The sequence below is a fragment of the Babylonia areolata genome, chromosome 5 (genome assembly GCF_041734735.1).
Source record: "Babylonia areolata isolate BAREFJ2019XMU chromosome 5, ASM4173473v1, whole genome shotgun sequence".
Classification (NCBI taxonomy): Eukaryota; Metazoa; Mollusca; class Gastropoda; order Neogastropoda; family Buccinidae; genus Babylonia; species Babylonia areolata.
This window is the reverse complement of record NC_134880.1, coordinates 55,819,473-55,845,308: the sequence shown is the minus strand read 5'-3', so window position 1 is coordinate 55,845,308 and position 25,836 is coordinate 55,819,473. Positions and strand designations below refer to the sequence as shown.

The 25,836-nt window shown below is 44.2% G+C and overlaps 1 protein-coding gene across 5 annotated transcripts in view; it reads left to right on the top strand.

The window, feature by feature from the left end:
* The window catches only part of LOC143282194 (band 4.1-like protein 4), a 76,302-nt gene extending 50,485 nt beyond the window's left edge, over nucleotides 1-25,817 (top strand). For 2 of the 5 annotated variants that reach the window (XM_076587779.1, XM_076587778.1), the window contains 5 exons: nucleotides 1,430-2,026; nucleotides 3,861-4,126; nucleotides 5,156-5,662; nucleotides 14,850-15,114; nucleotides 19,070-25,817. In XM_076587779.1, the coding sequence (XP_076443894.1) occupies nucleotides 1,430-2,026; nucleotides 3,861-4,126; nucleotides 5,156-5,662; nucleotides 14,850-15,114; nucleotides 19,070-19,261 (1,827 nt within the window). In that variant the 3' untranslated portion in view covers nucleotides 19,262-25,817. The remainder of the gene's footprint in view (nucleotides 1-1,429; nucleotides 2,027-3,860; nucleotides 4,127-5,155; nucleotides 5,663-14,849; nucleotides 15,115-19,069) is intronic. The other 3 variants (XR_013055219.1, XR_013055220.1, XM_076587780.1) reach the window with 3 other exon arrangements.
* The last annotated feature ends 19 nt before the right edge of the window (nucleotides 25,818-25,836 follow it).

Genomic DNA, 25,836 nt, shown 5'->3' with positions numbered 1-25,836 from the left:
AATTTGTGCCTGTCTCTTTGTCTCACAACCACCAGTGTTTTCTTTGCCAAGTTGATTGTCCTGATTTATCCTAAACGTTCACTTTATGCCTTTGTGTGTGTGCGTGCGTGCGTGTGTGTGTGCATGAGCATGTTTGTGCAAGCACGTGTGTGGTTGTAAAAGGATGTGTATTTGTGTATGCATGCAGGTGCAAGCACATTTTAGCTCAAAACACAGAAATGAACGAATATAAAGAATCAAGACTGATGTTTGTTTTTTTTTAGATGAATGGAAGTTTCTTGATCACAGATGGTGTTGCCTTTTAGATTAGATGGCGCAGAGCATTATACTGAGGTACATGTGTTCAGATCTCATGTGTATTGCTAGAGGAGTTTTGTAGTTAGTGACATGAAAAAACTGTCATCTCATGTATCATTCTATCAAATGCAGCCTGCCTCAGTTTTTCTTTTAGCCTGTGTGAAGGTGCTCATGCCAGTAGAAATGTCTCTTGCATTCCCTACAAAATTCAGTATTTGCAGTATAATTGTCATACAATTTGGGTTGGAAAAGAATGGAATAAAGAATGTTGAAACGGTTTCATAGAAAATTTGTTGTCAGAAGAAAGAACATCTGTCTCCAGTTACTGTATTTATTTGTAAGTCAAGAATCATTTTCCCTGTCTGTGTTAAAAAAAAGAAGTCTTTATTTAAAAGTAGAATACTAATGCGGCAATTTTAAGATTTTAGAGATGCTTATTAACATTCTGTTGAAAATTTGTAAGTAAATGCAAGGTTTTTATTCTGACCACCATTCAGAACAGGCTGAAAACATTTTTAGATAAGATAGAACAATGTGATGGTGGTTAAGATAGAACAATGTGATGGTGGTTAAGATAGAACAATGTGATGGTGGATAAGATAGAACAATGTGATGGTGGTTTTAGCTTACTCTGATAATGTGTATGATAATGAGGAAAGATAACTTTTGTTGTCCAGAAGATTTACCATTTCCACCATTAGTATTTTAAGTGTATGAGGAATGCTTCCAAGAATGTTTCTGCTAGTGAAACATGTATTGGATATGCAATGCATGCTCTGCTCAGTCTGTTAGTGAAAAAGTGGGGGTTTGGCTTATATGGTTGTTTTTTTTCTTTTTGGGTCACTAATATTTTTTTTTGTAATTAACAAATAACTTTTTAAAATGACAGTAATAAACATTGTAATGTTTTTTTGTTTTTTTTGTTTTTGTTTTTTTTTGTTTTTTTGCTGTAACCCACTTTGTAATTATAATGCTCCTGTTGAACTCCTGACAAGCTGCCTTGTCTGTCCCCCCTCTCCCCCCCTCCCTTGTTACTGACTGCAGTAAGGTGGTGATTATGTTTTGTTGGATTGGGTCAGAAGTGTCTATTGAGTCGTCATGACAGTTGCTAAACCATTGACTTCCTCCTCAGGTTGGTCATTCCAGAGTGTCACGACGACCTCTCTCATACCATCAGCCTCAGTCTCACACTTCCCCCACTGACAATGACTCAGCCCCCAGTGTCTCTGTCCGCCCACACTCACATCTTTCCAGCCCTCCTCCTTATGACTCTGATGCCGATAATCGCATGAAAGCCGGGCACAGCATCAAAGCCCCGAACTCAAACATTCCGTCTGAACTGTCATATCAGCCTTCACAGTCTTCCCACCTGGTGAGATCGCCTCAGGGACGATTTGGTGCTCTTAATTCAGAAAAACAGCATGACAGTGATTCAAGGTCATCTCATGTGAACCATGTGACCCAGATTTCGAGGTCACCTTCAGACAATTATGTGAGGCTGTCGGATGTGAGGTCACCCAAGGGTAGTTGGACAGCCCCCCAGTATGGCAGATCGCCCAGTGAGAAGCCGGCACCAGTGCAGACCTGCAGGTCCCCCCCAAAGCGTGTAGACCGTGGTCCCTCAGACTTGGAGTGCTCCCCGCAGCGCCCTGTTGCCTCCGCTTCTTCCTCTCGCTCTGACCGCACCCCTCATCGTGACACTGTCCACCATGCTCACCCTCGCTCGCAAGTATGCTGTCCCACTCCTCTCTTCTTCTCCTTCTGTGCGCAGGGTCAGTGAGAAATCCTCTTCATGGGTTGGGTTTTTTTTTTGTTTTTTTGTTTGTTTTTTTTGTGTTTTTTTGCAACAAGCGTATGGTTGACTTGCAGCATTTTCTGGTTTTTTGTTTGTTTTGTTTTCTCTGACATGTTTTGTTTGATCCAGTGTCATGCTTAACGTATTAGCATTGGATGATATTAGACATGATATGATGTCATATGGATACTTGTATAGCACCTATCCTTGGTCAAAAGAGCAAACCGGTAGGCCAAGGTTGCATCGCGTTGATGTGGTAAGTATATTTAACGAAATAAGGTGTTTATAGCACAGTGGCATCAGTTAGGGGGTTTGTGTTTTTGAATCCCCTCATTCTTGCTGTTTCAGTGGCATTGTGCTCACTCTGTTACTCTGAATACGCCCCGCACAGGCACACCTGGGTTCACAGCACCTGCACTGCAGCCCACAGACAGCTGTCATTGTTAGGTCAACAAGAGACCACACAACAGAGGAGACCCTGCAGTGCTGCGGAGTCATTTCAGTGATGTTGACTGGTGCCTGTTCTGATTCAGCCTTCCCAGGACACCAGGCTCCTTAAGGCTTTCACTTTCAACCATGGATATATCCGCGCTTTAGGGGTATTTGCATTATCAGCAGTCCAGCCACTCGTTTGCATACACTTCGTTGCAAATAGCGACTGCCTTGATGCATGTTTGAAGCAAAATCTCAGCAAGTTTTGGCTCGATTTTGATGGGTTTTTTATGTTTAGAAGACTATATATGTTGTTGAAGTGAAGAGGAAATACTCACTGATCCTGCATTCATCACTATTTTCCCCATTGGTTTCATTTTCTGCTTCCTTTTCTTTTCTTTCCATCTTTTTTTTTTTTTTTTTCACCTTTGCTTTATTTTTCCTGCTAGTTTTGTATGTGTGCGTGTGAAATATTGATTTTTCCCAAACTAACCATCAAATTCTTAGAAAGTGGATACTCCAAAGTGCAACTTAAAACAAACATTTTATTTAGTCTTGCATGATATGGTAAAGTAAGTAGAAGTTTAACCTGAATTCCCTCTATAGGTTTTCATAGCTTTGTTTAGAATGTTGGTCTGTTTTGCTCCCCCCCCCCCCCCTCCTCACCCCCATTTTTGAATAAAGAATAAAAAAAAAATAGGTTAAAGTTTGTGTTCTATGTGTATTTCATGATCCAGTATCTGTGGATGATGAGCAGATCTTGAGGAAAAAATCCTTACTAACTGATCATTGGTATATAATGAAATAATCATAAGCACATTATCAGATATTAAACTCATTAGAGTCACTATGACCATGTACATTTGTTTCAGTGCTATTGAGGATATGCATGCACATGTGTTTACATGTGTGTGTGTGTGCATGTTCATGCATGTTTTTGTTATTGTATGTGTTCGATAGAGCACGTGCAAACACTTGCATGTCAGTGTGTCATGCATGTATAAGCACATAATTGTAGACAATTGTTTGACACACAGATCTGTTTTGTACCAGCTTTTCATTTCCATAGAAAAGTAGTAAATGCTAATCGTGCTCAGGAAAGTTACCATGCATGGCTTCTTTTTTTTCTTTTAGTTTCTGTAATCAGTAATGTGCATGTCTCGTACATCTTTTACCAGCACATTGCCAAAGCAAGCAAGGGGTAACGGTTGCATGTGCTGTGTTAAAAAAATGAATAAATAAATAAAGCAAACTACAATAGAATCACCAGCTGCGGAATGCACAATGGGAAAGCTGTCATTCAGAAAGAATAATACTGCCATGCTTGCCCACACAGAGCGCTTACGACAGTGACATCAATACTCACTCTCAGCGGAGAAGAGATCGGCCTCAGGATCGAACCGAGGTGACAACGCAGGCTGACCCACCAAGGTACAGCAGCCGATACTGGCGAGAGCAAGATGACTTCGGTTATAACGGTGGGGTTCGAGCAGAGGCTGAGTATGAGCGTTTACACCCACACCCGGTGGTCGATTCATGGAGAGAGGGGTCAAGGTCAGGTCAGAGAGGTGAAGGATGGGTGAAGTCTGGATACCAATACAGGTAGAGTTGTATTTTGCTTTTTTTTTTTTACTGACAGTAAAACTTTGTTCTCTTCGTGAATGGTTACCATAATTGTGAAACATTTGTTCTGTTGGTAAATGGTTACTGGTATGGTGAAAGCTTGTTCATCTTGCTAGTGAAACATTGTTGTTTGTGAATGGTTACCATGATAGTGAAACGTTGTTGTGTTTGTGAATGGTTATCATGATAGTGAAATACTGTTCTATTTATCAATGGTTATCATGATAGTGAAATACTGTTCTATTTATCAGTGGTTACCATGATAGTGAAACGTTGTTGTGTTTGTGAATGGTTACCATGATAGTGAAACATTGTTGTGTTTGTGAATGGTTACCATGATAGTGAAACATTGTTGTGTTTGTGAATGGTTACCATGATAGTGAAACGTTGTTGTGTTTGTGAATGGTTACCATGATAGTGAAATACTGTTCTATTTATCAATGGTTATCATGATAGTGAAATACTGTTCTATTTATCAATGGTTATCATGGTAGTGAAATACTGTTCTATTTATCAATGGTTATCATGATAGTGAAATACTGTTCTATTTATCAGTGGTTATCATGATAGTGAAACATTGTTGTGTTTATCAATGGTTATCATGATAGTGAAATACTGTTCTATTTATCAATGGTTATCATGATAGTGAAATACTGTTCTGTTTATCAATGGTTATCATGATAATGAAATACTGTTCTATTTATCAATGGTTATCATGATAATGAAATACTGTTCTATTTATCAATGGTTATCATGATAGTGAAATACTGTTCTATGTATCAATGGTTATCATAATAGTGAAACATTGTTCTTTTTGATTTTAGCATGCACCTATAAAATGCATGCAGTCACACACACTCGCACATGCACACACACACACACACACACACACACACACACACACACAGATATATATGGCAGATATATCAAATTTCATTGGCAACACACCTGTGCACTGTGGCTTGCCCTGTTAACACCGGTCACCCCAGTGTGTGATGTGACTTTCAGAGAGGATTCCTCACAGCAGTCGCACTATGCGGGTCCACCGCACACCTCCCAGGGGGCGCCCTTGTACGAGGATCGTCGCCCAGGCAACACCAGCTACAGCAGTGTCACGTCACCCCCCCAGTCGTACCATCACCACCACCACCACCATCAGCACCTTCACCCCCCACCTGTGTCGTCATATGCCAGCACTCAGTCGTACAACTACGCACCTAGTTATTCTTCGCCACTCTCCAACAGCCACCACGACCAGGGTCAGAGGCCCAGGTCATACGGACAGCAGCAGGACGAAAGGCCAAGGTCAGCATTGCACCAGTATGAAGAGTACAGAGTGCGGGAGGAGCAAGACAGGTCAAAGTCGTATGGTTCAGAGGAAGGTCAGGTGACGAGGTACCAAGGTGAAGGTGACAGGTCCAGATCGTCGTTTCGTGACGTGCGACCTCGCCACCCAAGGTCCCCTTACCCAGAAGAGACGCCACAGCAGCACTACGATTACCAACGGCAGACAGGGTGAGTGGCTGGCTCTGCCTTTCTGCAACTGTCTGCTTCCAAACGGCCAGAAAATTCAGTTCAATTCTGTTCATTTCGAATCAATTTATTGTCTGCTTTAAACAGTTAAAACAAACTTTTCTTACAGCTCACTAAAATGCTCATCAGCAGATGAGTAAGTGACACAGAAACAAGCATCAAATAAACTACACCGTCCTCTTATCATCTTGCCCACACCAGTCATCAGGTAAAAGAAGAAATTTTAGGTGAGGAAAGTGTAACTATATAAGGCACAAGTGAAATGAATTCATATATGAATAACCTGTACACCCTTCCTTGATTACTGTGTAATATCAATGATCAGAAGACAATCATGTAAAAAAAATATAACAATCTGATACACAAGTGAAATGAAAAAAAATAGATAACCCCAAACAAAAAACAAACCTAAACTACTACTACTTCTGTGTTCGTGAGCTGCAACTCCCACGTTCACTCGTATGTATACGAGTGGACTTTTACGTGTATGACCGCTTTTACCCCGCCATGTAGGCAGCTATACTCTGCTTTCAGGGGTGTGTAAGCTGGGTGTGTTCTTGTTTCCATAATCCACCGAACACTGACATGGATTACAGGATCTTTAACGTGCGCATTTGATCTTCTGCTTGCATATACACACGAAGAGTCTTCAGGCATTAGCAGGTCTGCACATATGTTGACCTGGGAGATCATAAAAATCTCCACCCTTTACCCACAGTGATTCAAACCCGGAACCCTCAGATTGAAAGTCCAGTGCTTTAACCACTCGGCTGTTGCACCCGTCAAACCTAAAACAAAAACCAAAAAAGCCCAATAACAAGTATTATCAGTAGGACATATGGATGAGGTACATTTTCTTAAGCAGGTGTCGTGTAGCTTTGCACAACTTTTGATGCCTCTTTGACACTGAAACATATATATATGTATTAATGTACACATGCATGCATGTATGTATGAATGTATATATATATATATAAACTATTGATACATAACTAGATATACACAAATATCTGACCTTTTAACAGAAATACTGTTTTGCATTCTTGTTTGTTCATTCAGCTGGCAACTGTCTGTCTCTGCCTGCCTAGCAGTGTTGGTCAGGGTGTTTGAACAACACTTTCACAAACTGATCTGTAGTAGAGTGGATACCTGTGGTCTGTGTGATGCCAGCCTGGTCAGGGTGTCTGAACAACACTTTCACAAACTGATCTGTAGTAGAGTGGATACCTGTGGTCTGTGTGATGCCAGCCTGGTCAGGGTGTCTGAACAACACTTTCACAAACTGATCTGTAGTAGAGTGGATACCTGTGGTCTGTGTGATGCCAGCCTGGTCAGGGTGTCTGAACAACACTTTCACAAACTGATCTGTAGTAGAGTGGATACCTGTGGTCTGTGTGATGCCAGCCTGGTCAGGGTGTCTGAACAACACTTTCACAAACCGATCTGTAGTAGAGTGGATACCTGTGGTCTGTGTGATCCCAGCCTGGTCAGGGTGTTTGAACAACACTTTCACAAACTGATCTGTAGTAGAGTGGATACCTGTGGTCTGTGTGATGCCAGCCTGGTCAGGGTGTTTGAACAACACTTTCACAAACTGATCTGTAGTAGAGTGGATACCTGTGGTCTGTGTGATGCCAGCCTGGTCAGGGTGTCTGAACAACACTTTCACAAACTGATCTGTAGTAGAGTGGATACCTGTGGTCTGTGTGATCCCAGCCTGGTCAGGGTGTTTGAACAACACTTTCACAAACTGATCTGTAGTAGAGTGGATACCTGTGGTCTGTGTGATGCCAGCCTGGTCAGGGTGTTTGAACAACACTTTCACAAACTGATCTGTAGTAGAGTGGATACCTGTGGTCTGTGTGATCCCAGCCTGGTCAGGGTGTCTGAACAACACTTTCACAAACTGATCTGTAGTAGAGTGGATACCTGTGGTCTGTGTGATGCCAGCCTGGTCAGGGTGTTTGAACAACACTTTCACAAACTGATCTGTAGTAGAGTGGATACCTGTGGTCTGTGTGATGCCAGCCTGGTCAGGGTGTCTGAACAACACTTTCACAAACCGATCTGTAGTAGAGTGGATACCTGTGGTCTGTGTGATCCCAGCCTGGTCAGGGTGTTTGAACAACACTTTCACAAACTGATCTGTAGTAGAGTGGATACCTGTGGTCTGTGTGATGCCAGCCTGGTCAGGGTGTCTGAACAACACTTTCACAAACCGATCTGTAGTAGAGTGGATACCTGTGGTCTGTGTGATCCCAGCCTGGTCAGGGTGTTTGAACAACACTTTCACAAACTGATCTGTAGTAGAGTGGATACCTGTGGTCTGTGTGATCCCAGCCTGGTCAGGGTGTTTGAACAACACTTTCACAAACTGATCTGTAGTAGAGTGGATACCTGTGGTCTGTGTGATGCCAGCCTGGTCAGGGTGTCTGAACAACACTTTCACAAACTGATCTGTAGTAGAGTGGATACCTGTGGTCTGTGTGATGCCAGCCTGGTCAGGGTGTTTGAACAACACTTTCACAAACTGATCTGTAGTAGAGTGGATACCTGTGGTCTGTGTGATGCCAGCCTGGTCAGGGTGTTTGAACAACACTTTCACAAACTGATCTGTAGTAGAGTGGATACCTGTGGTCTGTGTGATCCCAGCCTGGTCAGGGTGTCTGAACAACACTTTCACAAACTGATCTGTAGTAGAGTGGATACCTGTGGTCTGTGTGATGCCAGCCTGGTCAGGGTGTTTGAACAACACTTTCACAAACTGATCTGTAGTAGAGTGGATACCTGTGGTCTGTGTGATCCCAGCCTGGTCAGGGTGTCTGAACAACACTTTCACAAACCGATCTGTAGTAGATCGGTTTGTGAAAGTGTGTCAGGTCAGGTCATTAGATCTGCTACTGGTAACCTGTAATCCAGTACAACCTGTTCAGGGTCGGGTTGCCGACGACTAAACCGGCACTTCCACCGCTCCCTTCTGGGACTGGTGAGGCGGGTGGCTAGACACCCTTATGGAGATCCATAAAAGGGCGTCGGCTCAGGAGAGCCACCGACGGCCATCTAGCTCCACTGTGCTGTGTACATGCCACACGCAGTTGGCCCCCGGGGTGTGTCTACCCATGTATGCGAAGTCTGGATCCGGCAGAATCTGCGGAAGAAACCTACCGGTTCAACGGAGAGGAAGGCGGTTACAGCAACGCACTGTGGAGTGCAGAGAGCAAGATGAGACACCGAAAGGATATCTTGGTCATCCACTGCATCCGTGCTCATCCTCCAGTCGTCTCGACTTAGTCTTGCCACTGGAAATTGGTGGACCCGGACGAGAGAGTGAGGTCGACGTTGCGCAACTCCTCTTCACTTTAAACAAACTCATCGCGCAAGTCATCAGTCATCCAAAATGACCTTTCATCCTTCATCATTTCATCACCCCCAAGTCCTGTGGCGACAGGCGAGCGACGAAACGACAGGTGTGGGTACACTGGCAGTCGCAGCCGCAGACCTGCACGCAGGCGGCTCAGGCCATAGGGTCGTTCTTCGTCGACAGGAGCAGCGATGGAGCTCGGCAGCCGTCTGAGCGTCTGAGCAGCCCTCTTTAGGAATGCACTGCTCACCTCCCTGGCATGAGGAAGGGGCTAGAAAAGGTGCCCTAAAAATTGCCTGCTCCATATCACCCTGGCCAGCATACCGCGGCTGGCGGGGACCCTACATCAGCGGTCGAAACAACAAGAAAGAAAAGAAAAAAACAAGGATCGTTCCTCTCACCATTGGTGCTTGGAACATAAGGACTCTCCTGGACAGAGATAACGCAGACAGACCCCAAAGGAGAACAGCACTAGTTGCATCCGAACTCGCCAGATACAACATCGACATCGCAGCCTTGAGTGAGACTCGGCTTGCAGGCGAAGGCGAGCTCTGTGAACGGGGATCTGGTTACACCTTCTTCTGGAGTGGACGAGGAAGCAAAGAGCGACGTGAGGCTGGCGTTGGTTTTGCAGTAAAAACAGCACTTGTCAGCAAGCTAGCTGGAATCCCAAAGGGAGTCAACGATAGGCTTATGACCATGAAACTCCCACTGGCATCTGGCCAGAAGCACCTCACCATTGTCAGTGCCTACGCCCCAACCATGACCAACCCGGATGAAGTGAAGGCGAAGTTCTACGAGGACCTTCACTCTGTCATTGCTGCCATCCCTAAAGCAGACAAGCTCATCATTCTTGGGGACTTCAATGCTAGAGTTGGCTCTGACTACATCTCCTGGGATGGAGTGATTGGAAAGCACGGTGTGGGCCACTGCAACCCAAATGGATTGCTTTTGCTTCAGACCTGTGCAGAGCACGAACTGCTGATAACCAACACAGTTTTCTGCCTCCCTACCCGTAACAGGACGTCATGGATGCACCCTCGCTCAAAGCATTGGCATCTCATCGATTATGTCATCGTCAGGAAAAGGGATAGGCAAGACGTACGTGTAACAAAGACCATGTGCGGCGCCGAGTGCTGGACAGACCATCGCCTTGTAGTCTCGAAGCTGAATATTCGAATCCAACCCAAGAGACGCCCCCAAGGCCAGAAGGCTCCAAAACGGCTCAACATCGCTAAGCTGAAAAGCAACACCATCAAACAGTCCTTTGTGGAGCTGCTGGAAGATCGTCTGGAATCCGCCTCTCTGGACAACCAGAATGTGGAGTCTGACTGGAGGACCCTGCGTGAGCTGATCTATAGTACAGCTTCAGAGACCCTGGGACCCATGACCAGAAAGCACAAAGACTGGTTTGATGAAAACTGTGATGAAATCAAGCAGCTTCTGGATGAGAAACGCCGTCTGCATCAAGCCCACCTGAGCAACCCAAAGTCCACATCAAAAAAGGATGCATACAATGCCATCCGCAGGACTGTACAGCAAAAGTTACGCCAGATGCAGGATAAGTGGCTGAGTGACAAAGCTGATGAGATCCAGGGATATGCTGACAGGCACGATATGAAGAGGTTCTATGATGCCTTAAAAGAAGTCTACGGCCCCACATCCTCAGGATCATCCCCCCTCCTCAGTGCAGATGGGAATACCTTGATCACCGAGAAGGAGAACATTCTCGAACGGTGGGCTGAGCACTTCAACAGTGTCTTAAATCGCCCTTCCTCCATAAATGATGAAGCCATAGACCGTCTCCCACAAGTCCCCACCAACGAAGCACTGGACGATCCGCCAACACTTCTTGAGACCCAGAAAGCAATCCGTCTGCTATCCAGTGGCAAAGCACCTGGCTCAGACTCCATACCAGCAGAGGTCTACAAGGATGGAGGCACTGTGCTGACTGAGAAGCTTCATCAGCTGTACTCACTCATGTGGAAAGAAGAGACGATCCCCCAGGATTTCAAAGATGCATCTATCATTCACTTGTACAAGCGAAAGGGGAACCGGCAAGCCTGTGATAACCATCGGGGCATTTCCTTGCTCTCCATCGCAGGCAAGATACTTGCCAGGATCCTACTTAACCGCCTCACAGCACACCTTGACCAAGGTCATTTGCCTGAGAGCCAATGTGGATTCCGGAAAGAGCGCGGAACCACTGACATGGTGTTTGCTGCAAGGCAGCTGCAAGAGAAATGTCAGGAGCAAAATGCTGATCTGTTCTCCACCTATGTCGACCTCACTAAGGCCTTCGACACCGTGAGTAGAGAGGGACTGTGGAAGATCATGGCCAAGTACGGATGCCCTCGGAAATTTATTTCCTTGGTCAGCCAATTCCATGAAGGCATGCAGGCTCGAGTCCAGGACAGTGGTGAAACATCTGCTCCTTTTGCTGTCACAAATGGTGTCAAGCAAGGCTGCGTCCTGGCTCCAACGCTGTTCAGCCTCATGTTCTCTGCAATGCTTACTGATGCCTTCAGAGATGGCGATGTTGGAATCGGCCTAAAGTACCGAACAGATGGCAAGCTGTTTAACCTCAGAAGGCTTCAAGCAAAAACGAAGGTCATGACAGACATCATCAGAGACTTTTTGTTTGCTGATGATTGTGCCCTCAACGCTGGATCTGAAGCTGACATGCAACTCAGCGTCGACAAGTTTGCCACTGCCAGCAGGAACTTCGGCCTTACCATCAGCACGAGGAAAACTGAAGTTCTCCATCAGCCAGCCCCAGGGAAACCCTACGTTGAGCCCAACATCACAGTCAACGGTCAGAGACTCAGTGCGGTGGAGCGGTTCACATACCTTGGCAGCACACTGTCACGAAATGCGACCATCGACGATGAAGTGAACGTCAGGATTGCAAGAGCAAGCGCAACTTTTGGTAGACTCAATGCAAATGTCTGGAACAGAAGAGGCATTAGTCTTGAGACCAAGCTAAAGGTCTACAGAGCAGTAGTTCTCCCCACACTACTGTACGCCTGCGAAACTTGGACAGTGTACCAACGACATGCCAAGAAGCTGAACCACTTCCACACAACATGCCTAAGGAAGCTACTGAACATCAAGTGGCAAGACAAGACCCCAGACACAGAGGTGCTCGCAAAAGCCACCCTTCCCAGCATCTTCACCATCCTGATGCAGTCCCAGCTTCGCTGGGCTGGACACGTGGCGCGCATGCCAGACCATCGGCTGCCCAAAAGGCTCTTCTATGGCGAGCTGCAACAAGGGAAGAGATCACATGGAGGTCAGAAGAAGCGCTTCAGAGATACTCTGAAAGTCTCTCTGAAAGCGTTTGATATCAACCCTGACTCCTGGGAGGAATCTGCAGTGGACCGTGACAAATGGCGCGCTGCTGTGCACAAAGGCGCCAGGTTGTGCGAGGCCAACAGGACTGCTGCAGCTGTTGAGAAGAGGCAGGCCAGAAAGTCACGGGCAAACAAGCTCCCTGACAATGACATGCCTGTCTTTGTCTGCCCCAACTGTCAGCGAACATTTCGTGCGCAGATTGGACTATTCAGCCATCTGCGCACTCACAGATAGATTCATGAGCATCCTTCCCCCCACCCCACCACCACCCTCCCCCCATCCCCCATCCCCCATCTGGATGACAACGATGGTCATCATCGATCTCGATGGACACACCACCACCACCACCATAGAGTGGATACCTGTGGTCTGTGTGATGCCAGCCTGGTCAGGGTGTTTGAACAACACTTTCACAAACTGATCTGTAGTAGAGTGGATACCTGTGGTCTGTGTGATCCCAGCCTGGTCAGGGTGTTTGAACAACACTTTCACAAACTGATCTGTAGTAGAGTGGATACCTGTGGTCTGTGTGATGCCAGCCTGGTCAGGGTGTCTGAACAACACTTTCACAAACTGATCTGTAGTAGAGTGGATACCTGTGGTCTGTGTGATCCCAGCCTGGTCAGGGTGTCTGAACAACACTTTCACAAACTGATCTGTAGTAGAGTGGATACCTGTGGTCTGTGTGATGCCAGCCTGGTCAGGGTGTTTGAACAACACTTTCACAAACTGATCTGTAGTAGAGTGGATACCTGTGGTCTGTGTGATCCCAGCCTGGTCAGGGTGTCTGAACAACACTTTCACAAACTGATCTGTAGTAGAGTGGATACCTGTGGTCTGTGTGATGCCAGCCTGGTCAGGGTGTTTGAACAACACTTTCACAAACTGATCTGTAGTAGAGTGGATACCTGTGGTCTGTGTGATCCCAGCCTGGTCAGGGTGTCTGAACAACACTTTCACAAACCGATCTGTAGTAGAGTGGATACCTGTGGTCTGTGTGATCCCAGCCTGGTCAGGGTGTTTGAACAACACTTTCACAAACTGATCTGTAGTAGAGTGGATACCTGTGGTCTGTGTGATGCCAGCCTGGTCAGGGTGTCTGAACAACACTTTCACAAACTGATCTGTAGTAGAGTGGATACCTGTGGTCTGTGTGATGCCAGCCTGGTCAGGGTGTTTGAACAACACTTTCACAAACTGATCTGTAGTAGAGTGGATACCTGTGGTCTGTGTGATGCCAGCCTGGTCAGGGTGTCTGAACAACACTTTCACAAACTGATCTGTAGTAGAGTGGATACCTGTGGTCTGTGTGATCCCAGCCTGCCACACTGCACTCTCTGCAGCAGTCAGCAAGGCATGAATAAGATAAGATAAGATAAGAATAACTTTATTATCTCCAACTGGAGAAATTTGGTCAGGTGCATTATCACAACATAGACAAGTAAACAACATGGGGACCATAACTGTAAAAGTCAACAACAGCTTTTTACGAATATTACAAAGATACAAATGTAAAAAATATCACATACACCGTTTCATGCATACATCCACACACTGCAGGAAATAACTAGTATTCTTACTGTAAAAACAGAAAGAATTAAGAAACATTATTTGAATATAATTATAAACATAACCTACTATACTGCACATTGATTATAACAGACAGATAAGATAAGAATAAAGATAAATTGCAGAAAACCGCAACCAGACAATCAGCACACACCCGCACCCACACCCCCCACACCCCCCACACCCCCACCCCCACCCACCCCACACACACGGATTACTTGATTAAACAAGAGTAATAAACATATGTTCTCAAATAAAAGCATTTCACATATTCGCTTTTAAAAACATTGCAATTAATTATTACATCGTAATTATTAAACAGAAATATATTTAGAATATGGACGTTAGCATGAGACATATTCCATTGTACATTCATCCTGCATATTGCACATTATTCCTCCTACATATTGCACATTATTCCTCCTACATATTGCACATTATTCTTCCTACATATTGCACATTCACCACAGTCCCACACTGTTGACATACGTCTTGAATAATTTGAATTCAGTTCTCAGCACATGACACTAAGTGCTGTACCACTGTGAGTATTGTTGGCTATTTGTTGTTGTTTTTATTGTGTATAGTGGATTTTGTTTGTTTTTGATGATTTAACCCTTTGACTGATAGCGATGAATCAGCTTGTCTGTGAAGGGCTGTTGCCTGAGATATGATTGAAGATACAGGTCAGGATGTTGGTCACATTTCTTTAGTTGGACAACTTCTTCTTGGGACTGCTTTTTGTTGTTGTTGGCAAAATAGATTACAGCTTTTAAAAGTAAGCAAGAAGTAGTTCTTGCACTTCAAAATAACATACCACGCTATTCCTTTCGATCAAGGTTCTTAACCCAAGGGGTTAAAACACGTACTGTTCACCTTGTTCAGATACCAACAGGCCGCACCATACCAGAACTCCACCCACCAGTACAGACACCCCTCCCCCCAACCGCACAACTCCAGAACACATGGCACCCCACCAAGGTCACAAGGGACACCACCCAGGCATCAGGGGCCACCACCCCAGTACCCGGGTACACCTCCCAGATACCAGGGAACACCGTCCAAGCAGTCGGTCTCCAGCACGCCCCCTCGCCAGAATGTGGACCCCAGATACTCCCAGGGCCGTCTGTCTGTCCATGCCAGGGAGCATGTGAGCTTCATTCTTTACCTGTTGGCTTCACCCATTAATCAGATAGAGAATTATCACCTATCGGGGGAGGGAGACTTGGTTGTCTGCTTATTACTAGATAAAGACTTGTTACCTGTCTTCTAGATGGAGACTTACACATCTCATTATAACTAGATAGAGACTTACCTATTTACCTATTTATGAGATATATATATATATATATATATATATTTTTTTTTTTTTTTTTTTTTTTTTAAAAACACTATATGATAGTATTTTCTTCAAAGAGTATACATAAACACTGACAAGATCTCTTCACAGAAGTTATGTCATTCATTTGTGGCAAGGGATTTTTGTATTTTGCACACCCCCTGAGATAGAGACGTTTTAATCTACTTATCACTAGACAAGAGACTAACCTATGTACCAGATTGAGACTTGTTTATCTAAGTTTTGACTAGTTTGAGTTTATCAAGGACGTGGTCACCATGTTTTGACAGATCCATGTACACTACACCATATCTCCTAGGCAGATGCCTGACCAGCAGCATAACCCAGTGCACTGATTCAGTCCTTGACAGCATGTATATTTGACTATCTATCAGAGCAGATTGTATCTCCAGAATTCTGGCATAGGACAGCCCTTTTGTTGCTGTGGCTTGACTAAATAAAACCTTGCGTATTCACTTGACAGAGATTGACTTTCTACTATATAAAGGTACTAGACAGGGACTTGGGTATTTACTTATTAGTAAACAGAGACTTGCTTATTTGTCTACTGGATGAAAACTACACATCTACTAAAAAACTAGACAGGTACTCAATTCCTTATTTATTAGACGGATACTTGTGCATGTGCTTATTACTAGATAAAGCCTTACTTATCTTTCTTCTTGATGGAGACTTTGGTATCTGTTTATCACTACAGACTATCTTCCTGTTTATCACTAGAGACTATCTTGCCTACGTACTCATTGCTAGAGAGAGAGTTTTATAGAACTGGTAGAGGAAAGACAGTAGAACCCACAAAGGCTGCTATCGAGAAGAATGTTTGGTAATGATTTAGTGCTGTGTATTATTTCTATGTTTGTATTTTGTTAGAGTAAAGAAAAAAAAACCAACCATTGATGGCAATGCTGTCAGATGTTTAAAGCTTTTGATTTTCAATTTAAGGGAGGTGGGTTGGGGAGGGAGGCCGTGGTTACCACAGTGCTAATTACTACATCCAAGTCTGTGTACTGGTCCAGGTTCTCAATTCTTGCTTTGTGTGTGCATCAGTCATTTGGTTGAGATGGTAAAGCGAGGTGTTGTGTGTAGCATTAATGCTCTTAGCGCACACTAAAGCGAGGTGTTGTGTGTAGCATTCATCCTCTTAGCGCACACAAAAGCCAGGTGTCGTGTGTAGCATTCATGCTCTAAGCGCACACAAAAGCCAGGTGTCGTGTGTAACATTAATGCTCTTAGCGCACACAAAAAATAACCCACAGTAACAAAATAGTTGTCCCCGACTAAATTCTGCAGAAAAATCCACTTTGATTGAAAAACAAGTACACTTGCAGACAGAAAAAAGGGGGAAAGGGGAGGTGTTTCACTGTGATGTGCTCTCCGGGGAAAAGGGGAGGTGTTTCAACATGATGTGCTCTCCGGGGAAAAGGGGAGGTGTTTCAGTGTGATGTGCTCTCCGGGGAAAAGGGGAGGTGTTTCAATGTGATGTGCTGTCCGGGGAAAAGGGGACGTGTTTCAACGTGATGTGCTCTCCGGGGAAAAGGGGAGGTGTTTCAATGTGATGTGCTCTCCGGGGAAAAGGGGAGGTGTTTCAGTGTGATGTGCTCTCCGGGGAAAAGGGGAGGTGTTTCAATGTGATGTGCTGTCCGGGGAAAAGGGGAGGTGTTTCAATGTGATGTGCTCTCCGGGGAAAAGGGGAGGTGTTTCAATGTGATGTGCTCTCCGGGGAAAAGGGGAGGTGTTTCAGTGTGATGTGCTGTCCGGGGAAAAGGGGAGGTGTTTCAATGTGATGTGCTCTCCGGGGAAAAGGGGAGGTGTTTCAGTGTGATGTGCTCTCCGGGGGAAAGGGGAGGTGTTTCAGTGTGATGTGCTCTCCGGGGAAAAGGGGAGGTGTTTCAATGTGATGTGCTCTCCGGGGAAAAGGGGAGGTGTTTCAGTGTGATGTGCTCTCCGGGGAAAAGGGGAGGTGTTTCAATGTGATGTGCTCTCCGGGGAAAGAAAAGGGGAGTTGTTTCAGTGTGATGTGCTCTCCAGGGAAAAGGTGAGGTGTTTCAATGTGATGTGCTGTCCGGGGAAAAGGGGACGTGTTTCAACGTGATGTGCTCTCCGGGGAAAAGGGGAGGTGTTTCAATGTGATGTGCTCTCCGGGGAAAAGGGGAGGTGTTTCAGTGTGATGTGCTCTCCGGGGAAAAGGGGAGGTGTTTCAATGTGATGTGCTGTCCGGGGAAAAGGGGAGGTGTTTCAATGTGATGTGCTCTCCGGGGAAAAGGGGAGGTGTTTCAATGTGATGTGCTCTCCGGGGAAAAGGGGAGGTGTTTCAGTGTGATGTGCTGTCCGGGGAAAAGGGGAGGTGTTTCAATGTGATGTGCTGTCCGGGGAAAAGGGGAGTTGTTTCAGTGTGATGTGCTGCCCGGGGAAAAGTAGCTCCAATTTCACACAGAGAAATCTTTTGTTTACAAAAAGTAATAGAACACAATACAATACAATACAATACAACACAACACAACACAACACAATTTTTAATCAGTATTGGCATGCGTTCAACAAATATCTGTGCTCACATACATACACACGCATGCTCACGCACACAAGCCAGATACCAGAGAATCTGAGCATGCTGGTTCGAGTCACGGCTCAGCTGCCGATATTTTCTCCCCCTCCACTAGACCTTGAGTGGTGGTGTGGACGCTAGTCATTCAGATGAGATGATAAAATGAGGTCCCGTGTGCAGTATGCACTTAGTGCACGTAAAAGAACCCACGGCAACAAAGGGTTGTTCCTGGCAAAATTCTGTAGAAAAATCCACTTGGATAGGAAAAACAAATAAAACTACACGCAGGAAAAAAAAGGTGGCACTGTAGTATAGCGACACGCTCTTCCTGGGGAGAGCAGCCCGAATTTCACACAGAGAAATCTGTTGTGATAAAAAGAAATACAAATACAAATACCAAACAGATATCTTGCAAACACTCACATTACGAGTGCAAGTCTGTATAGATTCATGTCCATTCCATGTGTGTGTGGATGCAGGGGGTGGGTGGGTGGGAGGGGACATGTAAGATATTTGGTATTGAAAAGCTGAGAAAATAATTGACAAAGTAATGTGGGGTAGCACAGAAAAATCCCAACAGTTTCTGATTCTGCAACTTTGTACATACAGACCAATGCAAAAAACATACAAGAAAATATAAACAATACCCTCTCACTGTTTCATGTTGCTCATTCACAAAACTGCCCCTTCCTATCTCTGTGGCTGCCTTCATCTCTACACTCCATCTCGCTCACTACGATCGGCTTCAGATCCACTCTGTTTACGCATACCTAGATTCAAACACTCGACTGTTGGTCACCATTCTTTCTCTGTCTCTGGACCTTGCGATTGGAATGAACTTCCTCTTTCGCTTCGTCAAGTCTCCACTCTCAGCTCTTTCAAGTCTGGCCTTAAAACCCACCTCTTCCCAAAACAGCCTCCCTTGCCTGCCCTTCCTTGTCTTTAGTTTCTACAGTTTTAGAGTTATGCATACATGTGAATGACTGGTGCGAAAGCACTTTGATTTGTCTCTGCACAAGATTCAGCGCATATAAATACCACTATTATTATTATTCAGGTGATTCTCTTTTTCTGCTGCTGTTAAACAGGGAGATAGTTTATGGTAAAAACCAAATTGTGTATCCAGTTGTCCTCACCCTCAGAATGACACTGATGTGCTTTGAATGGTAATGTGATGCATTTTTTTTTTTCTGCTTACAGTCGGAAGGTGGCAGCAGTCAAGCGTCAGCACGAGGGGCAGGTAACTTCCACAGGTCAGCCCGTCCCTCCCAGGGTGCTGTCGGCTCCTTGAGGTCGGAGCATCGCAGCATGGGCAACAGTCTGACTCCGGAGCAGGCGCGGCAGCTCCTGAAGTCCTCCAGTTACAACCCTGACTTGTGTACAGAACTGTGACGGCAGTTGTGGTCTGCTGGGTGTGTGGTGGAACTGCCTTTGTGGAATAGCGACGGCTTGGTGTGCAACAGGTGTGTTTTGTCTGATGGGAGTTGTGGTGAAGGCTGGCCCGGTGTGTGAAAGTGAGTACTTCTGTAGCGACTGTGGGGATGGACACTTGAGGATAAAACTACAGCATTCCACGGACACAAGAGAGGTAGCAGATCTTGTGATTTTTTTTGATTTTTTTTTCCGTTCTTTGAAAGGTAATCTAGTATTTATATTTTGACTTTTGCGGAGAAAGTATCTTTCAGTAGTCCCCCTCCTACAACAGTAGTCCCAACACTAGCGAAACAGAGGAGGGACAGAATTTGCTAAATGTATAAAAAAAATACGCATTTACATTTGTAGCTGCTTGTCTAAAATCACACTACAGGAAGAGACATTGCACTGAAGGACATGTTTTGCACTGAAGAATACAGATCCTTGTCATCTTTTGTGAGGCGTATTATTCTACCTGACTACAGTGATACTTGCAAAGCCTGTTGAACTGCTGCTGATTCCTTTGTGTTTTATTTCATGTTGTGAAGAAAGCAAGACACAAAAGCAGCTGCAGTCATGTGAAACTGTATTGAGTGAAAAAGGAAAGAGGTTTGAAATAAGTGGGCGGTGTTTGGTGTGAGGTGTTTGCCCAGCAGCTGTTTGAATGTGTTGATGGTTGTGAGCAGCTGTGCCTGGATGTATGGGTCAGCGTTATTGGGACACGATCAGTCAGCAGCTGTTTGAATGTGTTGATGGTTGTGAGCAGCTGTGCCTGGATGTATGGGTCAGCATTATTGGGACACGATCAGTCAGCAGCTGTTTGAATGTGTTGATGGTTGTGAGCAGCTGTGCCTGGATGCATGGGTCAGCGTTATTGGGACACGATCAGTCAGCAGCTGTTTGAATGTGTTGATAGTTGTGTGTAGCTGTGCCTGGATGTATGGGTCAGCGTTATTGGGACACGATCAGTCAGCAGCTGTTTGAATGTGTTGATGGTTGTGAGCAGCTGTGCCTGGATGCATGGGTCAGCGTTATTGGGACACGATCAGTCAGCAGCTGTTTGAATGTGTTGATAGTTGTGTGCGGCTGTGCCTGGATGTATGGGTCAGCATTATTGGGACACGATCAGTCAGCAGCTGTTTAAATGTGTTGATAGTTGTGTGTAGCTGTGCCTGGATGTATGGGTCAGCGTTATTGGGACACGATCAGTCAGCAGCTGTCTGTTTCATCTGTTCATGTGTGTTTGCTGTAAACAATCATCTTTTAGAGGATGTGCTTTTTTATTTTTGAGGGTTTTTTTTATGTGTGTGAGTGGTTTTTTAGGTTGTTTTTTTTTTTAGTCCACAATAGACTTACATGATAACTGGTTTGACATTAAAGGTTTTTAAAGAGAAGAAGTGTTTTATTATGTGAAAAATATTTTTGAGCAGAAGAACAAGCATTATTGTTTTTAATCTGGTCAGATTTTTGACATATTTTAATTCACTTGTTTCTATTTTATTGTAAATGTAGGAAGTGGGTACATATGTATGCATAATTCATGAACAGTAGTGTGTACGACATTATGAAAGATGTCCATAAATGATTAGATTGTATTCTTTTATCTGGTTTAAGGGATTTTTTCATACAAGTAGTCCAGTTTGAACATAGGGTAGTCGCTCAAGGCCTGACCATTGCATTGGGTATATGCATAGGTCAGGCATCTGCTCTTTTCTTTTTTAAGGAGATGTGGTGTAGTGTATATATGGATCAGCCTGGCTCACTTTGACACCTCCTTGAAAGTGAAACTATAATAGTACAAAAAAAAAGATATATTAGTGTTCAAGATAATAGTCATTGCCCTGAGTATGTAATGTGTTTTTAACATTTGCCTATTGTCAGATTGGAACAGTATTGTTGCTGCATGATACAGAATCAGTATTTCTTTAATCAACAGCTGAGAACATTCTTGCATGAGTTGAATCCTTCTAAGGCATTGCTAGGGTCTGGATTTCTTTATCACTGATCGGGCGGATGTTCCTGGATTTTGGCAAATGTTCTATGTAGACTGTTAGTGGGCTGAAGAGTTTCCTTCTTTTAGATTTCAGCAGGCTAAGTTTCTGCCTTCAGGATTCATCCAGAGTCAGGGAAGTCCAGTAAAGTCGTTGAAAAATGAGAGAACCATTTCTGGGGCTGGAAAAGTCTTGGGAAGAAAGGCCCTGTTCTTCAGGTTCTGGAAAAGTCTTGGGAAGAAATGCCCTGTTCTTCAGGCTCTGGAAAAGTCTTGGGAAGAAATGCCCTGTTCTTCAGGCTCTGGTAAAGTCTTGGGAGGAAATGCCCTGTTCTTCAGGCTCTGATAAAGTCTTGGGAAGAAATGCCCTGTTCTTCAGGCTCTGGTAAAGTCTTGGGAGGAAATGCCCTGTTCTTCAGGCTCTGATAAAGTCTTGGGAAGAAATGCCCTGTTCTTCAGGCTCTGGTAAAGTCTTGGGAAGAAATGCCCTGTTCTTCAGGCTCTGGTAAAGTCTTGGAATTTTGATAAAACCCTTGACCAGTACTGTTCAACAAAAAGTTAGATCCACTCAAAAAACAATAAAGAAAAGGTGGTAAAAAAATTACATCCGCCAATCACTTTCGGCAGCGATGTAGCAGACAATGTTGTTGTTTTTTATTATTCAGGTTGGCTTTGTGTTTTACTTGGAAAATTTTCTGTCTAGTCTGGAAAAATCTGGAATGTTGTTTGGTCACATGGGAACTGTGTGCTGTGTTGTTGTGCCGGAACTGCTGCAAGAGGTGCTCCACACTATGCTGGCAGTGCCATAAAAGAGTGCTTCCTGTACATGGCTGTAGAGTCAGGTGAACACAGTGTGCACTGAGGTGGACAGAATGTCCCCAAGCCTGTACTGGCCTGTCTGCAGTCTGATGACCGGCTGTGCTGCTGTTGCTGTTGGTGGGAATACCATTCAGGTGGCTGTGCTGCTGTTACTGTTGGTGGGAATACCATTCAGGTGGCTGTGCTGCTGTTGGTGGGAATACCATTCAGGTGGCTGTGCTGCTGTTACTGTTGGTGGGAATACCATTCAGGTGGCTGTGCTGCTGTTACTGTTGGTGGGAATACCATTCAGGTGGCTGTGCTGCTGCTGCTGTTGCTGGGAATACCATTCAGGTGGCTGTGCTGCTGTTGGTGGGAATACCATTCAGGTGGCTGTGCTGCTGCTGCTGTTGGTGGGAATACCATTCAGGTGGCTGTGCTGCTGTTGGTGGGAATACCATTCAGGTGGCTGTGCTGCTGTTACTGTTGGTGGGAATACCATTCAGGTGGCTGTGCTGCTGTTGGTGGGAATACCATTCAGGTGGCTGTGCTGCTGTTGCTGGGAATACCATTCAGGTGGCCATGCTGCTGCATTCTTCTCTTTCCTTACCTTTGTTGTTTTCACTTCTACACCTGTGACTTGTGTGATGTATAGCTTTGGAGGAGGCGATGAGGGACTGATATTCTTCAGACTATTGTCTGAAATCGGACTGATGATTTGGAAAGAAGTAAACGTTTTACATGTAACAGTAGATCCCAGATGTAAGAGATGGTGTTGGACTCAAACTAAAGCCCTCAGTCTCACCTTTGCGTAGGGTTGTTTTACAACAGTGATGGTTTAGATGTGTGGTGTGGGTGATGTCTGTTGCTATCACCTGTGAGGTTAACCTGTTTTACAACAGTGATGGTTTAGATGTGTGGTGTGAGTGATGTCTGTTGCTATCACCTGTGAGGTTAACCTGTTTTACAGCAGTGATGGTTTAGATGTGGTGTGGGTGATGTCTAACACCTGTCAGGATGTGTACAACACTGACAGGGGTAACAGATGTCAGGTGGGAGAGTTTATGGTTCAGTGCAAGTCTAGAAAAGACAGGTGCAAAACACTTGTTTGTTCTGACAAATTAAAATCTTGTGAAAAGTTGTGAAAGACTATCCTAACAGTGTTATTCACACTGGATGACTTAAAAGTTACTTTCAGCAGAATACGCCCCTGTTACAATAAATGAACTGATCCCAGCTTGGTTTGGGCATGACTTGTGGGTGAAATCCATGAGATTTTTGTTGATGTTTGAACACGCTTACAATGGAATTGTTTGTATGTAATCGTTGTTATTTGATGGCACAAGGATTTCTGATGATGTTGTGATACACATAACAGCCACTGCCGTACAGATGGAATGGACGGAGTGATGATGTTAAAGCATGTCTGTTGTGTTCACTGCCTTCCTGTTTCTCTGTCACTCACCAGTTTGTTACGTCCAAGCACAATGAGGTGTCTGGAATCTGCAAAATAGGGTGCTATTATAGTTAACTATGCATCACGTTTTTATTGTGTGTCTTGGGGCAAGGAAGTTAGGAAGAATGGTGATGATACGAATGTTTCGATGTGGGCTTTTATGGTTTGAGTTTTAAGAATCTGTCCAAATTTTTTTCTTTAGAAAAAAAGAAAAAGAATGTGTTTGTGTGGTGTATTATTATGTGCATTTGTTTTTGTTGTAAGTATTTATTTCATAGTTTATCTGTATCTTTTGAACAGAAAATGTGGTGTATTTTATTGTGTGTCCGTTTTTATTAAAAATATCAATGTCAGTTTATCAGTATCTTCTGAACACAAAGTTTGTGTGTGTGGTGTATTTTTACATGTATCTTTTTTTGTTATGAATATTTATTGTATAGCTTACCCGCATCTTTAGAACATCAGCCCTGTGCCACAACATCAGATCCATTGTCTTCAAGCCAGAGAGCAACCAGCTTATGAAAAGCACTCACCTACCAGAAGAGATCCAGCATTGTGGGCAAGTCACTTCGTAGAAGCTCCTGTTGCACTGATATCACTTTGATACAAGTGTGGTGGTGATTTCTAAGTGACTTGTGTCGCCCATTGACATGGAGACAGGCTGAAAGCAGACAAGCCAAGAGATGGTGATATTGTAGCTAGAGATGGCAATATGGTTACCTGACCAAATATGGCAGTGTGGTTACCAGAGATTGCAATATGGTCACCAAAGATGGCGATATCGAAACCTTACCAGAGATTGCGATACGGTTACTAAAGATGGCAATATTGTTGCCAGAGATGGTGGTATGGTTACCTCACCAAGGATGGCAATATTGTTACCAGAGATGGTGGTATGGTTACCTCACCAAGGATGGCAATATTGTTACCAGAGATGGCAATATGGTTACCTCACCAGAGATGGCACTATTGTTACCAGAGATGGCAATATGGTTACCTCACCAGAGATGGCACTATTGTTACCAGAGATGGCAGTGTGGTTACCTCACCAAGGATGGCAATATTGTTGCCAGAGATGGTGGTATGGTTACCTCACCAGAGATGGCAATATTGTTACCAGAGATGGTGGTATGGTTACATCACCAAAAATGGCAATATGGTTACCGGAGATGGCGGTATGGTTACCTCACCAAAGATGGCAATAATTTTATGGTTACCAGAGACGGTGATATAGTTACCTCACCAAAGATGGCAATATTGTTACCAGAGATGACGATACGGTTACCTTACTAAAGATGGCAATATGGATACCAGAACTGGCGATATAGTTATCAAAAATGGCGATATGGTTACCAAAGATGACGATAAAGTTACCAATAACCAAGGATGGTGATACAGTTACCAGAGATGGCAGTATCGTTACCTCACCAAAGATGGTAACATGGTTACCAGAGATGGCAGTATCGTTACCTCACCAAAGATGGTAACATGGTTACCAGAGATGGCAGTAAGGTCACAAAGGATGGTGATATGGTTACCAAAAATGGTTATAACCATAACAGTACTTAGATTGTTTCTCCCATCCATATTTTCCTCTGACAGATTGTATTCCAGTAGCTGCTTCACTGTACTGGCAACACCAGTCTTGAACTAAGATCTCACACAGCTGTGGAAACTGAATAGGCGACACTCAGCTTACCAACAAAGCAGAATCATCATGAAGGGACAGAGAATCTTCGGTTTTATTTTCTTTTGGTTTTAAGAAAATGTTATTTTCCATATTTTTGTATTGTTATCATTATTGTTATTTGTGGTTGGGTTTTAATTATTCATTGTGTCTGTTTTCTTAACGAATGAAGTTGACCATGATAATGCCTTGCAGGTCCATTCTGATCAGGAATAAACATTTACAGATATTTTTTTGTTTAATGTGTAAGTTCATGATTATTTTACATTTTTTGCTAATGAAGAGATCTTTCTGCTGCCTTGCATTGATCAGGTTATTTCAGAAGCAGGGTATCTCTTGTGAATTCATCTCCACTGGAAGTTGATAGACGAGAGATGTTTGAGCTTTGATACCAGTACTGAAGTGTCCATTTGACAGCTTGGATACAGAGTTGTCATTTAACCCAGGTACACAGTGCTTGAGAGTTATCCCAGCTTCCTCATATTGACACAGATACACATTATTCCATCATTTTCATACACAAAACCGTAGAAAAGATGACATAGATGTCACAGATGAAGCCATGCTGGGCATTCAGGGTTCCATTTGATGATGAATTGCATGTGCTAACTGCACTTCATGAA